Genomic DNA, 18416 nt, shown 5'->3' on the forward strand with positions numbered 1-18416 from the left:
AAATATTTCCTGTCTGTAAGGTTTTGGAACTACAATATGATAGTTCATTGACCATTTGCCATCAGCAGGTACCTCAGGAGGTCTCCATTTTCTCATAAGATTTCCTTTTTTTAATGAAATAACGGACATGAATATCAGTAGCTTCATTTTCACTAATGGCCTTCTGAAACAAACAGGAGATATCATGCTCTTTTTCCTGTTTGACGACAAGTGATTGTCGTTTATCACCCTAATTAGAATAAAGAGACTGAGTCGTTAAAAGAGGATCACTATGATCAATACCTTCTGACTGATCCAAACAAAGAGTGAAAGTGACCTCATCAAAAGCCTGACCAACACATGTGTCAGCTAAAGGAATACTGCCCTTATCAACATCATTCTCAAGAGCTTTCTTTGCCATAGCTCTGGTAACTGCAGAAGCTGGAAATATATCAGTGAATTCTGTTTCAACTGGATCGACTTTCTGATCCAAGCACGGCTTGTCAGTTACAAGTTGATTAACCACAACCTTGTCTCCAGCTAGGTCATTCATTGCCTAGTAATAAATGAATGCCCTCAATGGGTAAAACAGACTGTTCCGACTGTCATGGGTCCTGAGACTAAGTCTGATGACAAATTTATACAATGGAGAGCAGGGTTCCCATGCTGCTGGGAAATTAGGAAAAAGTCGGGAGAAATGATAATTTTTTTATGCCAAGTTTTGTCTAGTCTGTCAGCGGATTAAAGACATAACGATTAAAATACTTGCCATTTTGGAGAAAATAAATAATTTTCCTATTAATTTCAAGCAGCTATAAGTCAATATAACATAGTTTAAATTTGCTAGGCCCACTGGTAAGCTATCTTACGGTGGTGAGAGATTCCAAAGTTTGTATATGTAATTGCTCTGAACCCACACTCCATCCTAAATGTCCAAATGTGAAAAATGGGGTTGGAATATTCGGAGGAAATCCGAATTAGACAAGTTTTAACCTCTGAGCTGAACTTTGGTGCGAAACTATTACACAGTGACATGAATCTTCAAGCATTGGTTTCAGATCTTAAAAAGAAATGATAAGAGCCCATGGATCAATACAGGTTTTGGGACTGGTTTATTGAACTACAAGAAGACAATTTTATTTTACAGAAAATTCAGTCCCTTTTTTTTTACAACAATATATAATTTTGAAGGTCTTTTGTCAAATTTTAAATCAATCCTTTTGTAAATGTCTTTAAATTATGGATTTTTTAAAATCAAAACGCGTTAAGGAGTTTACGTTGGTTGAAAAATTTTGAGATTTTATTGGCACATAAATTCAGGGTTAAACTTTTTCGTTACAAGATACGATTCTAATACTTTGCATTTATTGTTTTTTTTTCATACTGTGATAGGAAATATTTACTTTGTATAGCATGCACATATATTGCTCTAAAATTCTTTAGAATGAAAGTTTTGAAAGGAAACAAAATAATTTATGCTCGTTATGTTGTTTCCCAGTATGAACATAATGAAGGTCAGTAAAGTAACGTTAGAATTAGTATTCTGTACATCGAAGTGGCTTTAAATTTATAGCAATAGTCAGATTTGTTTCGTGTGACTCATTTTGTGGTTTTGAATATGATCATCTTTTCCGACATATGTTTTGGAGAGTCTTGAAAGAGAAATATCTTCAGATTTGGAGAAGGCATGTTTTATAATCCAAAATGTTCTTTAATTCCATTCAGTAATGGTCGTATGTTAACATTGAAAAAATTAATTTCTTCCTGGAAAAAACCTGGAAATTAGTATTCAGAAAAGCGTGGGAACCATGGTAGAGGAACATTAACAAAGCTGCACTCTACTCCTTGAATAAGAACACTCTCATTAGAAGAAAACTTCTCAGAAAAAAGGCAAAGTACCTGATTAAAAAGACTCCGAGAAGCTCCTGTGTCCCTTAAAATTTTAATAGAGATAGGATTGGCTGAATCACCAAAGAGTGACATATAACCCTTCGATATCAATGGTTCATAATTCTCCATATTCAAATCAGACACAGGTTTATTAGACCCAACAAATCTATTGCTTTCAATACATGACCGTGACCTTGACCTCTTAGAAATAAGAGCATTTGGAAAAGGTATGTCTTGATTCTGATGCCTATTTTTCAGTTTGTATCAATCAGAAATAATGTGTCCTTTCTACTTGCAATAGGTACACGTAGGAAGAGACAAAGATCTAGAATCAATCTTCGCCAAAGTCTGATTTTCAGACGTTGAGCCAGTCCGAGTTTTAGAAGGGAATGTATTAGGCTGAAATACTTTTCTGCCAAAGTCTTATTTACAAAAGGAACTTTATGAGTTAAAGAATAGTCATCAGCATCACAAGCAGCATTTTCCAAGGTATCAATCTGATGCTCATCAAGATAAGACTTAATGGACACAGTTTTTGTTTGAAATCTTCAAGTAATATAAGTTGTTTGAGACTTTCATAATCGTGCTCAACTTTCTTGTCGAAGAACCATCTATCAAATAATTGCTCTTTTTCTCTACCAAATTCGACACGAGTTTGTCCAACTTCTTTTCTATAGTTTCTGAATTTTTGCCGATAAGCTTCAGGATTAACTCATAACCCCTTAGGATGCAATCTTTAACCACATCATAGTCACCACTTTGGTGAGCTGACAGTGAATTATAAATATCACTAGCCTTACCAGTGAGTACACATTGTAATAACTGAGTCCAGAATGAAATATTTGTCTACTTCTCTTTCTCTGAAAGGGGGAACTAACCTAATGTTCTTTGCAAGATCAAAACTTAAATCTGAATTTGAAGTACGAATGTGTTTTTCACTTGCCAGTTCCATTTCTTTCCTTTTACATTAATATTCCCTTTCTTCCTTCTCTCTCTCCTTATCGATTTGTTTTTCTTGTAACTGAATTTGCATCGGTTCTTTTTGTAATTCCATTTGACTTTCTTTTTTCTCTCTTTCCTGTCTCTCCTCTTTTTCATATTGTAACTGCAAATGTTTTTTCTTGCTTTCTTTTTCTTCTGCTTGTAATTTCATTATTTTCTTTCTCTAATTTCATGTTCTTTTTCTTTTACCAATTGCAACTGCATTTGCATTTGTTTTTCTCTTTCTTTTTTCTGAAGCTCCAGCTTCCTCAACTCCTATTCCATCTTGTATTTTAATTATAATTCCTTCATTCTGTGTAAGAGTCTGATACAGACGTACTGACTGAAACCAAAGCACTTTTATCCAAACCATTCTTTTTAACAGAATACTGAACCAAAATATTTATTTCCTGTTTCGTTAAGAAAGCCTTTACTTCAGAATGATCATATTTTCTGGCAAGTTGAATCAAATCATCTTTTTTGAACAGATCTAATTGTTCCTGGGTAGGATTTGGAAGAAAGATTTCCTTTTTGATGCCATTTTAGAACAAGCTTGTCGATCTGATGACAGAAACAGTCCAAAGTAATATATTTCATTTCTATAGCAAGATGGATAAACATTACATCATTTCAAAGTTATGCGCAGAATAGGCCGACATATCGCGAGTCAGGAAAACAGGGTGGTGGTATCCCCTGTGTCCAAAATTAATATCATTTTTAACAGAATATTCTGGTGACAACTGCATCTTTTCAAATGGTAAGCATTGCTGTATTTTATTTTTGTCAATCGCTCAAATTCGGTATGCGTTTTGCTTCAATATTGTTAACGAAAACCTTAGGTGTGCAGAAATGCCCGACAGCAGTGTAGGCCAATTTATAATTTTTTAAATTATTGGAGACTGGAGTATACAGTAGTGTACTGGAGTGAAAAGACGCGTCCTATTTTCGTTGTTATTAATGGCTTTGCTGCTTACTGAAGAAGAAAAGAAAACTGCCGCAAATGCAGTCACTCGTAACATTAAATTTGGGTATGCAATTCATCCCGCAGTCTAACCCTCGATATTTGCTGATTATCAAGTTCTGCCATTATTTTGAGCTCATACGTAAACAATCACATCCAGTAGAGTTTCGGTTAAATCACGGAACTAGTGATCGTGGTCTACCCACAGGGGTTCGTATCGTTGCTTACAATTGACCTGTCATAATGTACTGTGTAGTTATTATATAGTAAATGTATGACAGGTCAATTGTAAGCAGCGATACGAGCTCCTGTAGGTCTACTACTAAGCACCTTTCAGCCATTTTATTTTTTACCGACCATGTTTATGCCATAGATAGAGAGCCATAGCGAGTAACCAATATCGATAAATACGACTTTACAAAAGTACGATAATTCATTGCAACATTTAATCCGCTTACCATATCCGATAGGCCCAATGCATCTTCATGTCAGTGCAACGCCATAACGTTCTTCTAGCCGCCGTAACTTTTAGCGTATCTACGCATGCACGATGGGGACCACCCATTTGGTAGTTTGTACTAAACACGGCGGCTGATGTTCAATTTAGGATGTTTGTGGCATGCAAACTTTTAAATTTTTTAATACACCAGCTGTCATTGTTTGCTTTTCATATTTTATTAAGAAATTACAACTAATAAGTATTTCCAAAATTTGTTTTGCAGTTATATAGCGAAGTTTTGCTCTAAAAAGTGTTTTTTTTTTTTTCGAGGGCTCGTAAGGCTGCTTTATCGGCACTCTCTGATATATATTGCCAGCATTTAGCTCGAATAAAAGATAGGTAAACTTTGAATAACAATTAGACAACCACTTTAATATTAAAATTACATCACTATAGATGAAGTAAAAGCATAACAGAATGAAATTAATCCATACCTGTTTGCATAAGAACATTCCAAAACTTAAGGAGACCAGGTTTTGGTCGCCCTACAACCATGGTCTACTTAAGGATGAAATTTATTTTCTGCTGGTCTCTCTTAGTTGCATTTCCGGGTTATATATATATATATTTATATATATATATATATATATATATATATATATATATATATATATATATATATATATATATATATATATATATATGCAAGCAAATTCAAGCAACAAATTGTACTAATACATGACTTAGCGCAATTATGTCTGACACAAATAAAATAAATATTGACGATCATATGAATCCATTACCTAAAATGATTATACAATTGAGTACACATTTATTTTATATAAACTAGTTGCAAGAAATACACTGCTGTGTGTTTGTTTAACTATATATGGAACTTTGAAGAAATGGAAGCACTTTATTTCCTGCAGTGATTCTATGATTATTCATCTTTTGTTTTTTTTTTTTCTGAAAAATGAATATGACAAGAAGGTTGCTATTTTTGCATAGGAGAATATGAAATTTTTAACTGAGCTTTACTACAATGTTTATTTCTTGCATTATAGCCCAGAAAAATATTGTCCAAATTCGTTCCGTTAAGGCAAGAAGTTATAAAACGTTAATTTGGTAAAACTAGATTTGACTTTGTAAAAATATATGTTCAAATGCGGAGAAAATATATGTGTGCCGAAAGTAAAAATGAAAAAACAAAGTCAGAAAATCATGAATAAGGAACAGATAAAATTCTTTATTTCGGACTACATGGCCCATACATGTACAATAAAATATGAATTTATTTTAAGAATAAATCTTTAAGCATCTTATTTATAAATATAGAAACACATCTGCATCAATAGATTTTCATTCTTTCTTAGGACCTATATAACATATTTAAATAGTAATTTATTTCATATATCTATAATCGGAGAATTGAAATGAATATCCTAGTTCCACAGTGATTTTAGGATATAATTCTTACTAATGGATATTCCTGTCATCATTGAAAATACCACTTTCTCATTATTCCTTCAAGTTTAAATGCATTATAGTTTGCATGCATGGTAGATGCACTAGGGTTAAATGTTTAAAAAAACACTATTGTCATAAACAATGACTAACTGACCATGTATGCATTCACTAAATTGCATCCACAGAGGTGTGCAATAACCTGCAGTACTACGGTTTGATATTCAAAACACCATTTCTGTATTTATATAAAAAACACATTTTGTCGAGTTCATCAAAGTCTTAAATGTCTCGTCTTCATCATCTGACCGATTGGAATTTGAAACATGACCCAGATATGTATAAATGTACAACAAAATGTCTTTACATAGCTGTAGCACAATATATTCAACTATTCATACTAAGTGTCATGATAGATATAGATCTATAATTACTTTCGTTTGCCAAGTTACCAATTTCGCTATCCAAAAGTGTGATTGTTGTACTTTGTAAAATCATCTGTAATATAATTTTGTACAAACATGCAATTACATACAATTGTTATATTTAACATTAATGGAGTAGGATTTAAATGATTTGTCCGCATGTGTTGAAATCACCTAATAATGCCAGGAAAAAAACATCAATGTGTTGAAATCACATAATAATGCCAGGAAAGGGATATCAGTGTGTTGAAATAACCTAATAATGACAGGAAAGCAACATATCGTTATTGTAATACGTGTACATTAATCGTATTGCCTTGCAGCTAAATCAAAATAATTTAATCAGTGAAAAATATTGGCCTGACCTGTGAACTTGAAATTTGTAATGATATAGGCCACTGGTCCAAGGTCAAATATATGAGTGTGACCTATCTATAGGAACAACTTATACAAAAAAATATGCATACGGTACTTGTAAAAGACAATATGTATAACACTCCCTTAATTTAGATAATGAAGTGAATCAATATATACAATAAACACACGTGATTTCAACAGTTTTGTTATCCTCCTATTTAACAATTGTATGTTCATATCAATTAGCGTAAAAGTTTCTAACATCAGTGGCAATAATACCCTTATTAGAATCAGGTTTTGACATGAATTGGAATTCAAAGCCAAATGTTTCTAGTATTGCTATATCATTCTATTGTCAAAATAGAGAAATTAGTATTTAAACTGAACTTCAGCACATGCTCTTCTCGTCCTTCAATTAGTGAAAGTTCATGTATGGTACGTATTGTCTTCATGACCTCACTGATTAGAGTCTTGTATGGGGAATTTGCTGCTGCCTGTTGCATTACCCTCATCTGCTTTTCAGCCATATTAATCGTTTTAATGGGTATCTGAATACAACTCTGAAAAGAAATCAACATAAAGAGTTTTTTCTTTCTAAATATAATATATCTGCATGTGGGTGTAAGGCAGATGATTTGATTCGATGTGATATATAGATAATGCGAGTTCAATTACTTTCTATGTGATTAATGTACATGGTTTTGCAATTAATAACATTTTCATCAGTAAGTCAATAGATTCAGGAAGGAGAACTTCCACCAGCACGTATTGTCCATTGTATTTTGCTACCAAGAAATCAAACCGTCTTGGTTCATCATGCAATATAATCATATAATCAATTCACAATATGAGATATGGAGTCAGATGTCAAATCTGCCCCCAACGGGTAGAGTTTGCTTGAGAATGACATATTTGCATATATATATATATATATATATATATATATATATATATATATATATATATATATATATCTGTGTGTGTCTATGTGTGTGTGTGTTTGTGTAACAGTGTGTGCTATTTCATTAGATGTGCAATGTAATGCATGCCGCCATCGTATACATATCAAAATAGAGATTAAACTTTGATATATTATCAAAACCATAGGGATAATGCAGCCTTCATACTTTAAAATTCCTGCTTTGCAGCTGTGCCATGAAAGTCTCTTACATATAATGATATACACTCAATTGATTGCTAACCCTTTCTTTTGTAGGTCTACGAAGACAAGAACCCAATAAAAATACCGTTGCAATGAAGATTATGTCAGAACTCAAAACATAGGAGCATCTACATATGTGTTTCAGTCATCACCCAAAACATCACGCCTTTTGTAACCTAGATGAAATCTATCTATACATTTTGGCACAAGTATATAATGTACATATAGCATAATTTTGCATAAACCATTTTTCTCCTTTCAGAAAAAGTGACCTTGACCATCCACATTAGACTCTAAAAATCAATGAACGTCTTCTAGTCAAGGTCAGTGATGTCTAACGAACGTTATTCTGCGTAAACCATTACGACTTTCTGTCACAGTGACCTTAAACTATTTGATTGACTTTTTTAATAAAGGTTTTTAAAAGCAGATGGTGGAAACGCAATGTATTATGTACGATTGAAACAGGGAATATAAAGGCATACAGACCAATGGATATAATTATAGATGGCTGGACACAAGGATGTCATTGCTTGATACGTTCTGCAAGCATTATCATAATAAGAAGGTGCCATTTAGTACTCTTGTGAATGGACTGAAGGATTCAATATGCCAAAAGTTGATAGAGATTCCAGTTTACGAATGAAGTAAATTATAATAATAATGTTACTCTACAACTACTACGTCTACTACTCCTACTAATAATAATACTAATATTAATAACAGCCCTTTATTTACAGATGGTAACTAAATAAACTCAAAGCTATTCATCTTTGGGGCCTTCTAATTAACTAATCTGATGCATAATTATACCCATTTATTCACTGTTTCTACATGAAATATTCCATAACAAAATACACTGCCAGAAAGCATAGAAAAAAAATGAAATTAAACAGCATCTATTTTTTTGTGATATCTATGCTGTATTTAAATTATTCATAACTTGCGAAACCTTAAAAGTTATAAAAAAGTTAATGGTGAATAGAGAATTTCGCTACAAATATACTAATATCCTTACCGCATCAATACTAATAATAAGTGGATAAGTGTTTCAGTCAAACAGTTATATGTAGTTAAAATGCTAAACTGGCATATTTGCAACATTTAACAAAATAATCCTTGGTGGCAAAATCTGTTATATGTTGATATTTTTGTTTTCGCACTTTTCTGTTACATAATTAAAGACGATAGAGTTGTAACGCAAGACAAAATATTACTCTAAGAAAATGTTACTTTTCTTACCTCATCTGCACTAATAATAATAAGTTGATAAGTGGATTCATTCAAACAGTTTTTTTTTGTAGTTAATGCATACAATTGGCTTGCTTACAACTTTTAACAAAATTATCCTTTATGTCATGTGTTGGTCTCAAGGAAAGCAAACAATATAGTTAGCCTTCTAAACAGTTTTAATGTATTACAATACCATCCACTTATTGAACGCTTAATAATATTCAAAATATCAACCAATCAGATGTGTTTGCCTAAATCACTGACAATCACGCAGAGTTTTAAAGAGTCACAAGCACTTCCTAAATCTTTCACAACAACACTGTTCTTAAAAAAAAACCAGGAGCATAACTGAATCTTTGACAAACACACTGAATCTTAAATAATTAGAAACTCTTCCTGGAACCTTTATATCGCTTTTAATCGTAAACCATAACACGTAATCATTGCATTTCTATCAAACAATAAGAAGCAGTAGCTGAATCTTTATTAATCACATTGTATTTTAAACAATCACAAGCACCGCTTCAATCATTGATAGCCACAATCAAACTTAACCAATCACTAACACTAACTGAATAAACACCTTGAATCCGATGAATAAAATCACATCCTAAATATTTCACAATCAAACTGAACCTTAAACGATCACATGCACTAGCTGATTCTTTGCCAACCACACTGAATCGTAAACAATCCCAAGTGCTGCCAGAATCGTGGACAATCACATTGAATATATAAAAAATCAAAGCAGTAACTGATTCATTAGCAATCACAAGACATCTATGACAATCAAATTGAATCTCAAACAATCAGAAGCATTAAATAAATCTTTGACAATCACACTTTCTCAATCTTTAAAAATCACAAGCGAATAAATTCATTAACTGAATATTTACCATTGTAAAACATAAGTAAGTCATCAACAGTAATTTTGTACCTGATTGATTTTTAAATGATCGTCGTCAATGCTTGCTCCAGAACTGGTGACCATTGTAGCATTGATATTGTTTAGCTTAACCGGGCCATTTGAAATTCCAGATATATTTTCCCGCACTCTTGCCTCAAGATCACGGCCGCAAGACCTGGCCTTGTAAATACTGTCCAAAGTAGTCAATTCACAGTCTTTGTCCCGGCCAAACTTTGGGCAAATGGCTATCAGACGGCTTGAGTTCAGACCACAGCTGGGATCCTGATTTAATACATCAGACCAGCCTATCTTCACTAAAAAAGGAACAAAATAAGTATCATAAAAATTGATACATGCATATTATTATATTATTTTTTCAGCTGGAACAAAATATGATTTAAACAACATTAAATTTAAATAAAATACTTTTCTTAAATTAGAGCATGACCAGTTAAAAATGAAAATCTATCCATAAAACATAGACGATCAACAGTTCTAATCAAATACAATTTTGCCCAACAACAATAACAAAAATCAGACTGATCCTAGATATTCTGATGCAGAGAATCATACCAACTTTGATCTTGTTCCCTAGAGTAATACAACATTTATTGAGTAGAAGTAAAAATACTATAGTATCACATATTATTTTGGGCTCAATTTTTGAGGTTTTGTAAACATACTCCGCTGTAAGTAGTGTACATAGATAGTGTTTCATTAATACTAGTGTTTCAAGAAATATTTATAGAATTTTACAGGATTGTTGTTCTTTTGGATTAAAAATGCATGAATAAAATGAAATGTGCTTTCAGAAGGATTTAAGTGTTTCAACAACAGTTGTACTCGAATGAAGGATCGATGTGAATAAGTATTAAATGTAATTATAATTGGACAAATTGTTGAACGGCAAATATTTAAGCAATTACATTTGACCATAAAAAAAGGTACATTTGGTCTTGTTTTCATCTTCTTCGCAAATGCACAGCTTCGCAGGTGGCTGATCTGTACAATTTGTGTTTAGATATAGCTAGGCAATAAGTGGTTTAGTATAAATCCTATGCAAGCGCCACCATTAAAGAAAAGGCAGTTGTTAAAACAACATTTTCCAAGACATCTACCTTAGCAGAGAGTTGGAGGTCATATGAGCACCCACTTCATTCATACTGAGTTACAACACTTGCTTTACTGTATTTATGAACATCCCAAATCAATTTGCCTATCCACTCAGGACCATGCCTTTAATTAGTGGTCTGGAGTAAAAAAGACTTTCAATGTGGCTACCATGGATGCATTCAAATCCTTGACCTCAAACAATTAGCATAAGCAATACAATCATTAAATTAACACAGTTAGCACGAAACCTAGGCGTCACTCTTGACAGTATGCTCACGTTACACCTACATGTAACAAACATGTGCATGGCTGCATATCTGGAGATGAACTACATCTCATAAATCTTTAAGTGAAATTGTAAGAACAAGATTTTTTGAGGTGGTTGTTATGATGCCCATATTGGAAGTCTGATTAGCAGCTCATTTAATATAGAAACAACTACTTAAGAAATCAGTCAATGGCCACCACCGTGAAATTACTAAATGCCACATCGGCATCATTTGTATCTAGGACCAACTTGGTATTGTAAGTTTATTTAGACATTTTGATTCCACTTTACCCACCTGTATAGGAGGAGCAGTGATAACAGTATTTTCACGTTAACGACTGAAGCAGCCAAATGTGGTTGTTATCGGCATAATTTGCAGATGAGTGTCTACTTATAAAAATTAAAATAATGTTAGAAAATCTTGCTATAAAGGATGAATTAACAGTTAAGGTCTAAAAATATAAACGGAACAATTTTAAAAAAGTGGAAAAGGTAACAACTTTCAAATAAATATATATAAGTACACCTTAAATGAAATAAAATATATCAACATGTAAAATTAAAAAATATAAAACCAATGTTTGTTAAAATATTTCAGAAACCCTTTGGATAAAGCACTTTCAACTGGAAGTCAAGTATGTTTCCCAACTGAAACATCAAAAAGTAGCTTGGATAATAGGTCATCACATAAACTCTTCTTTTCCAATTCCAGCACGTGTTAGTACACTTTCATTGCGCTTTCTGGGTCCATGATTAGTGATACATATGTTTTGTGAAGATCTGGTCCTTCTCAGAAGCTAGAATAACTTATTCTATAAATTATTATTAAAACATGCTATGTCAAGTCAGATATACTTAGTTATTCCAATTACCATCAACAACACACATCCATGCATCAATCCCATGAGTATAGCATTTAGATTGGTGAATATATATAATGGTCCTAACGCAATGTGGCCTGTCAAAAGGTATGAATGGCCTAGTGGTATAAAGCGCTCACCGTTATAGATCATTGTCATCTCACCCCTGTGTGGCTTCGAGTCTCGGGCTCGGCCAATGTGGGTATGTGAGAAAGCTTGTCAGTAGCTTCTCGTGGGGCAGTGGTTATTTCTGGGGTATTCTGTGTTTCTTCCTCCAACATTTATAATGACCGATATGTATAGCCTATATTGTGCTGATATACTGCGTTAAATCCTACACTAAGAACAAGAACAATACTGCTTACCTTTGTGATTCATGATGTCTTGTCTGAGGATATCCATTGAAACTGGTCGAGAGCGTATGTGAAAGCTTTGGGATGCATCACAGCCCTTGAGATGAATTGGAATATGCAGTTTATAAGGATTGTAATATGCCAGAAAGACCTCCTTTTCCCCTTGAGCATTGAACACTGTTGTCATGGTCTGAGGGTTACTCCCATCAGCCTTTTGAAGATCAAAATGACCTTTTATGAAATTCTTCATTGTATAAAATGATACACAATTATCACTCTGACAATAGTTATGAAACCGTCCACAAGGTAATGTGCTATCAGTTTGGGGAGTTCTTCGCTTTTCGCATTCTTCACAGAACTTGACTTTGTCATCTTCCATCGTATTCAAGCCCAGAAGACCCTGACAAAATAGGTTGGTAAACTTGCTACCATGGCCTTCAGGTGTCGCACTGGATTTCTCATATTCGTCACATGATGACAGCTGTACAATAGATACCTTTTTATTTTTATTTTTACTCTCTTCAGCACTCAACCCTTGGGTAGAAGTAAAATTTTGAGAGTCGGCATGGCAACAATCAAGAACAATCCCTATTTGATCTACTGCAAGCTCCTTGTGTAGCATCTTCTGTATCCAAGTTGTTGAGGCTTTAAGATTCTCGTCTGCATCTCCTAGTTGCAGTCCCTTATCTTTAGAACAGTGACCGCTGAAGTAAAACAAGAAAAGAGAATTTGGAAGTCTGTCCTCTTCTGGATTTAATTTATTTTCCTTCATTGCTTGTTTGATGGTATCGTTGATCTCCGTAAAGGCTTTCTTTATATTTGGCTCCATTTCATCTTTAGTCCCAGGCTCTTTTGGAGCCACAAGCTTTAAATTACTCTCGCTGGAAAGTGGAAAAAAACGGGTAAACGTCTTCTTTAAAATACTATAAAGAACACAAGGACAGTAATGTATAAAATTGTATTCGAAATAACATTTTATTGTTGCTACAAACAAAACATTTAAACAACCAGTGAATAGTTATAATCCACAAATACAAATACCGCAAAAATTGACATGTTGCAACAAAACCACAACAGCTTATACCCTTGAAAACCTTTTCTAATGCACATTAGAACTCATATGCAAGCACCTAATGGACAGTGAGGAAACAACATATTTCCCATTCCACAAATGTAAGTATACCTAAGATGACAGGTTTGTGCAAACCATGAAAATTGATACCCATGTAAACTAAACAAAACAATTTACAATAATTCTTAGAATATTAATCCAACACCCATTACAGGTTTATGGAAAGCAAAGAAAATCAGACAGCATATTCTTGTCGATAACACAATAGGATTTCGTTTTAAATAGCTATGGAAAACTTCGTCAAAAGAATAATGCACTCAATATGATAACGATAGTTTTGCTATGCTCAAGGTTCAAAATGAATATATATATGGATCCAATCAACAAAATCAAGAAAATATTTATAATCAATTTCATTAGCTTGGCCTCTATATATCCGAGTAAGAAAATATGTTTGGAAAGATAACACTGGCAACAACAAAATGTTGATCGTATCAAAGCAGTTGGCCAAGTAAATCAGGACAAAAAGATTGTCAAGTATATGTAAGATCTGTTCAATTGTCATGACCTATATTTTCCACATGGGTTAGAATGGAACTGCGGATATTTGAGTTAGAGATAGAGTGTTTTGGGATTTATATCATCTCTCTAGGACGATTAAAATTGGACTCGCTGTTGAATCCATCGTAATTAATACCATATATGATCCTCTTGCGAGCTAGAGATAAACATAATACCAGACTAATTTGTTTATCGATTGTTACTGATAAATTAATTCTTACATATTGAATCTTTATCATGACAGTTTATCAAACTTTTTCATGCATGTCTGTTTGCTAAGTAAATGACGAATCAACAAAATGGAAACTCTCTTCAGTCTTCATCTGACATGGACAACAAACTTATATTTTCATGTGTTGCTTGCATTGCTTTTAAACACACACACACACACACACACACACACACACATACATATATGATGGATAGATACAAATCCATGCATCCATCCACTTATTATAGGTTTTAGATTGATGAATAATAATAATAGTCCTGGATGAAAACTAAAGTTTATGCTATAATTGGTAAATCATTGTTTCTTTCTTTTTGGCTATTTAAAATTGAATCCCAGGCACAAGACTGTTGTAGTCAAACTCATATGGGTTGTTGGCAAAATGACGCACCACATTTCTTGTCTTCAATGAAGCATATACACTGAGGATATATATTGTCCATATTCATGTAGTAATTTTTTTTTTACCCAATGAGAAATATGCTTGTACAAGTCCAGCCATAATTTGTATCGTCTCTGCATAATCTGTCACCAAAACTCTTAACTGGTCAAAAGCTATGATTTTGCAACTCTCTCAAGGCATTTGTCTACGATTCTTGCTAACATTGTTAATCGCTCTACATGTCAACTGGTTATATCCTTACTAGATTACAACTAATCGAGCAGCTCCATGTACCAAGTATTAAAAGATGCAAACAGCATACAAGGCAGTATTAAACTTAATGTTTACCCCACTATCCCTCTTTGTAGTCCCTGTCACATGTACGCGTCTCTATCCTGCATGACATAATTAGAAAATACTTTATCGTTTCATATTTAACAATTTTATTTATGTACAAACGTCACCCAGCAATGGGTGAGGGGAGAGCCTTCTACGGATCCTAGCGCCCCTAAAGCTCCAATGGAGCGTGGTCTAAATCCAGGAAATGAGAAAATGTACTGGTACTAGCAGCTAATGTTTTTTCCATCGACACTTGGGCTTTTTGTTCGACTTTGATTGTTTGTAAATTTGCCTATTTTGTTCATAATTGTCGGTGATGTTACTTAATTTAAAGCAGAACATAAAAATCAGCTGCACTAATTTTTTTAATCTTCTATTACCAGAGAATATAGTTAACTGATCGCAGTGAGACTTCTTCGTGTAACTGCAGAAATTCGGAATAGATGCGTATTTGTGAATAGAGTCTGATCAAATTTAATTTGCTAGAAGCAACAACGACATCAGTTATTATCGATTAACTCAGACAAAAATATCATTTGGTGCAACTTTGACGGTTGATAAGGCCGTGATTCCAGTCAGACCAAGACCACCAATAGTTGCGGTGCCAGGACTGCTAATAGCATCTACAACTAAATAAAAGCGCTTGTATATCAAGATCAGTACGGTTATCTTGGTAATTCCTCTGCTTTGATTATTTGTTTCACATCTGACACATTGATGGTCCATCATAGTTCTTACATCAATATTACAACCGCGTATTTCAATTGTATGACAGGCACACCCTGTATAGTTTCAGCATCACACCCAGGCCCAATTCGCACACGCACTTCTAGCCTATTATCGGGACTGGTTTTACCGGTACAATTGTCATGCAGTTAAGAATACACTGCCTCATGAATACTTAAATATCTGGCGAATGTGCATTCCGGTGGCCTGACACCCCTTTTGTTCAAACACACACTTATTACACATGCAACTTTTGCATAAAATGATAATCTTTGGCCAATTTCTGCTACCGGAAAGAGTGCATACTTGTTGAAGAATAGTTGTTTTTATCATGTGAATTTGGTCAACATTGTTGTAAAACAATCTTTGGTGAACCTAACAGATTAATGCTACTTTGCCATTGTAATAGCTCCGGAGGCAATGTGCATTTGCTTCAGCAATTATAGCTTTACAGCATCAAATTCAGATGCAATGATTTCAAGACGACCTCTAGCTGGATTTTGTACATCAAAGTGGGTCCAACAACCAATCTATACTTCGTTCTTGAAACATCTATATGACAATTCATGCAAAGGTATGGTTACACAACCATGACGCCAATATTCTTCAAGACGTTGCACAAAATTGGCATCAATCTTAACATCCGCTGCCAGCTGATCCAACAAGTAATGTATGGTAAATTCTGCAACTGCATCAATGTGGTAAGATTCCATTACTTAACGTAATGGTAAACTCTGATATAAAACAGAAATTACATAATATTAAGAATCCATTTGGATAAACGTGAGGTACTTCGAACTGAATGCAATGTTCATTTACTAATGGTTTTATTTGTGCAGATGTGTAAAAATGTTTGGCAGTATCTAATATTGATAAAGTATAGCCAAAACACATCACATCATTTACCAACAGCATGTTACTCCACCCACTCTGAATTCCGGTTGGGTTCATTAAGTATGATCTGGCCTCACGCAAAGCCATTTGCTCTAGTACCGGAAATAAGTCGCCTGCTTGCTATTTTATTTTTACTTACCTGTTTCTTCTCCTTTCATAAATATTTTACTAATTATGCTCCAGAAAGTTAATATCCGTGCTGGTGGTAGGAGTGGTCTTTGTTATTTGTTGATCCACACATTATTTGTTATAATTTTAACCGATACATCGATGTCACTAATTGCAATGTCGTCAGTTATATCTGTCAGAATATGTACTGTAAAGTGGCTTTTTACCTTGTCAATGAGATACTGAAAGTCCATGTTTTTGGTTCGATAGTTTGATCTTCAACTTCACAAGCTTACATGGGTCAACACCAATAGAAACACGACTAGTAAACTCTAAACTATCTGCTCTCTACATCAGCCTCATGTTAACAGACATGTTGCATAATACTAAACGTACTTTATGTGAAATCAATTAGTATTTGCGAGGTTGGTGAATGCTCGAGTTCACACAATGCCTCAACATCAAGGTAACTGCAAATGGAACATTCAACCGTGTTTGTATGGGTATAGTAGAATTAAGCAACAGTTGTTGTTTGTTGTTATTTCTTAAATAAATAACATCTTTGTCAGGTGAAGCATGTCCATGCGAGTCAAAATACAAACGATGTTGAGATGTTGCAACGAATGCAACACGTTGATTGCCAGATATTGTTGTCAAATCCATGTTGACGATACCAGTTTCGTATGTGCTTGCTACCACCTTTGAAAGTTCATCTCGCATGAAGACATCAAGAAGTTGTTTAATCGATTTTGCTCGAATCGCAAACAAATGACAAATGGACAATGCATGGGTCAGAAGCTTGTGTTTCTGGGGGTAATCGATGGCCTTTGCATCTGTATTATACAGAGTAATAAAAGTATCTTTCCATTTTTTACGCTGACCAAAGTTTAAAAGTCGATCTTGATACAGTTCATAAGTCCATATCACTGCAGCTTTTACAATAGCTGAAACCACTGCTAATAACAATACTGTAAAGTATGCAAGGAATACAAATATTCTACCAGACTTTTTGGCTTTTTGTCACTTCTGGCTTGGTCAATTTTAATGTCACTGAGGTGCTATTGTGTTTAACTGACTTAAGCAGAGCGAGCTGTCTTTTTGCGAACCACTCAATGACATAGCCAGTCATTTTTTTCGGAGAAAGTTTTAATGTGACCCAACAGTTCTTTTCATTGCATTTTGATAGCCTTAAGCTGGTTTTCAGTAATGCTGACCCTCATACCATGATAGGATATTATTATCTAAATATGTAGCAGGTTTAATTATGAATTATATGAATTGTTCATAATTGCAGCGATGACTCTCAAGTGACAACCAGGAAGCTCAAAAAAGTGTTTTAGCAGAACGTATCACATCATATCATCTATATTTAAATAGCACAACGTATCTCATCATAACATCTGTATTTAAATAGCACAACGTATCGCATCGTATCATCTGCATTTAACACCTGCCCCATCTACTTGTGCATGAAAATACAGATCGACAACTGATTGCCTGAACAGGACAAGGTGTTACAATGAAAAGAAATTGGGAAATCTGCAGACCTGTGTTGATGTTTTGATGCCTGACCATATACGACCACATGCTGTTATATGCAAGTGCAGTATGATTGGTTGCAAAGTTAAACCGAATTTCTTCAGATGGTCCATGACGACCTTTAAACAGCAAAGAGACGCCATCCCCTTGTATGTAGTCAATATCATTTTAATT

The 18416-nt window shown here is 34.0% G+C and overlaps 1 protein-coding gene across 7 annotated transcripts in view; it reads right to left on the bottom strand.

Annotated features, from left to right (window-relative positions):
• Positions 1-5476: 5476 nt before the first annotated feature.
• Positions 5477-18416, bottom strand: part of LOC149789932 (uncharacterized) — a 475016-nt gene continuing 462076 nt past the window's right edge. For all 7 annotated transcript variants that reach the window (XM_089972003.1, XM_089972000.1, XM_089971998.1 and 4 more), the window contains 3 exons: positions 12405-13273; positions 9829-10112; positions 5477-7056 (listed from right to left, as the gene is read on the bottom strand). In XM_089972003.1, the coding sequence (XP_089828129.1) occupies positions 6841-7056; positions 9829-10112; positions 12405-13273 (1369 nt within the window). In that variant the 3' untranslated portion in view covers positions 5477-6840. The remainder of the gene's footprint in view (positions 7057-9828; positions 10113-12404; positions 13274-18416) is intronic.

The sequence above is a fragment of the Sinohyriopsis cumingii genome, chromosome 10 (genome assembly GCF_028554795.1).
Source record: "Sinohyriopsis cumingii isolate HCF-2022 chromosome 10, ASM2855479v2, whole genome shotgun sequence".
NCBI classification, from domain to species: domain Eukaryota; kingdom Metazoa; phylum Mollusca; class Bivalvia; order Unionida; family Unionidae; genus Sinohyriopsis; species Sinohyriopsis cumingii.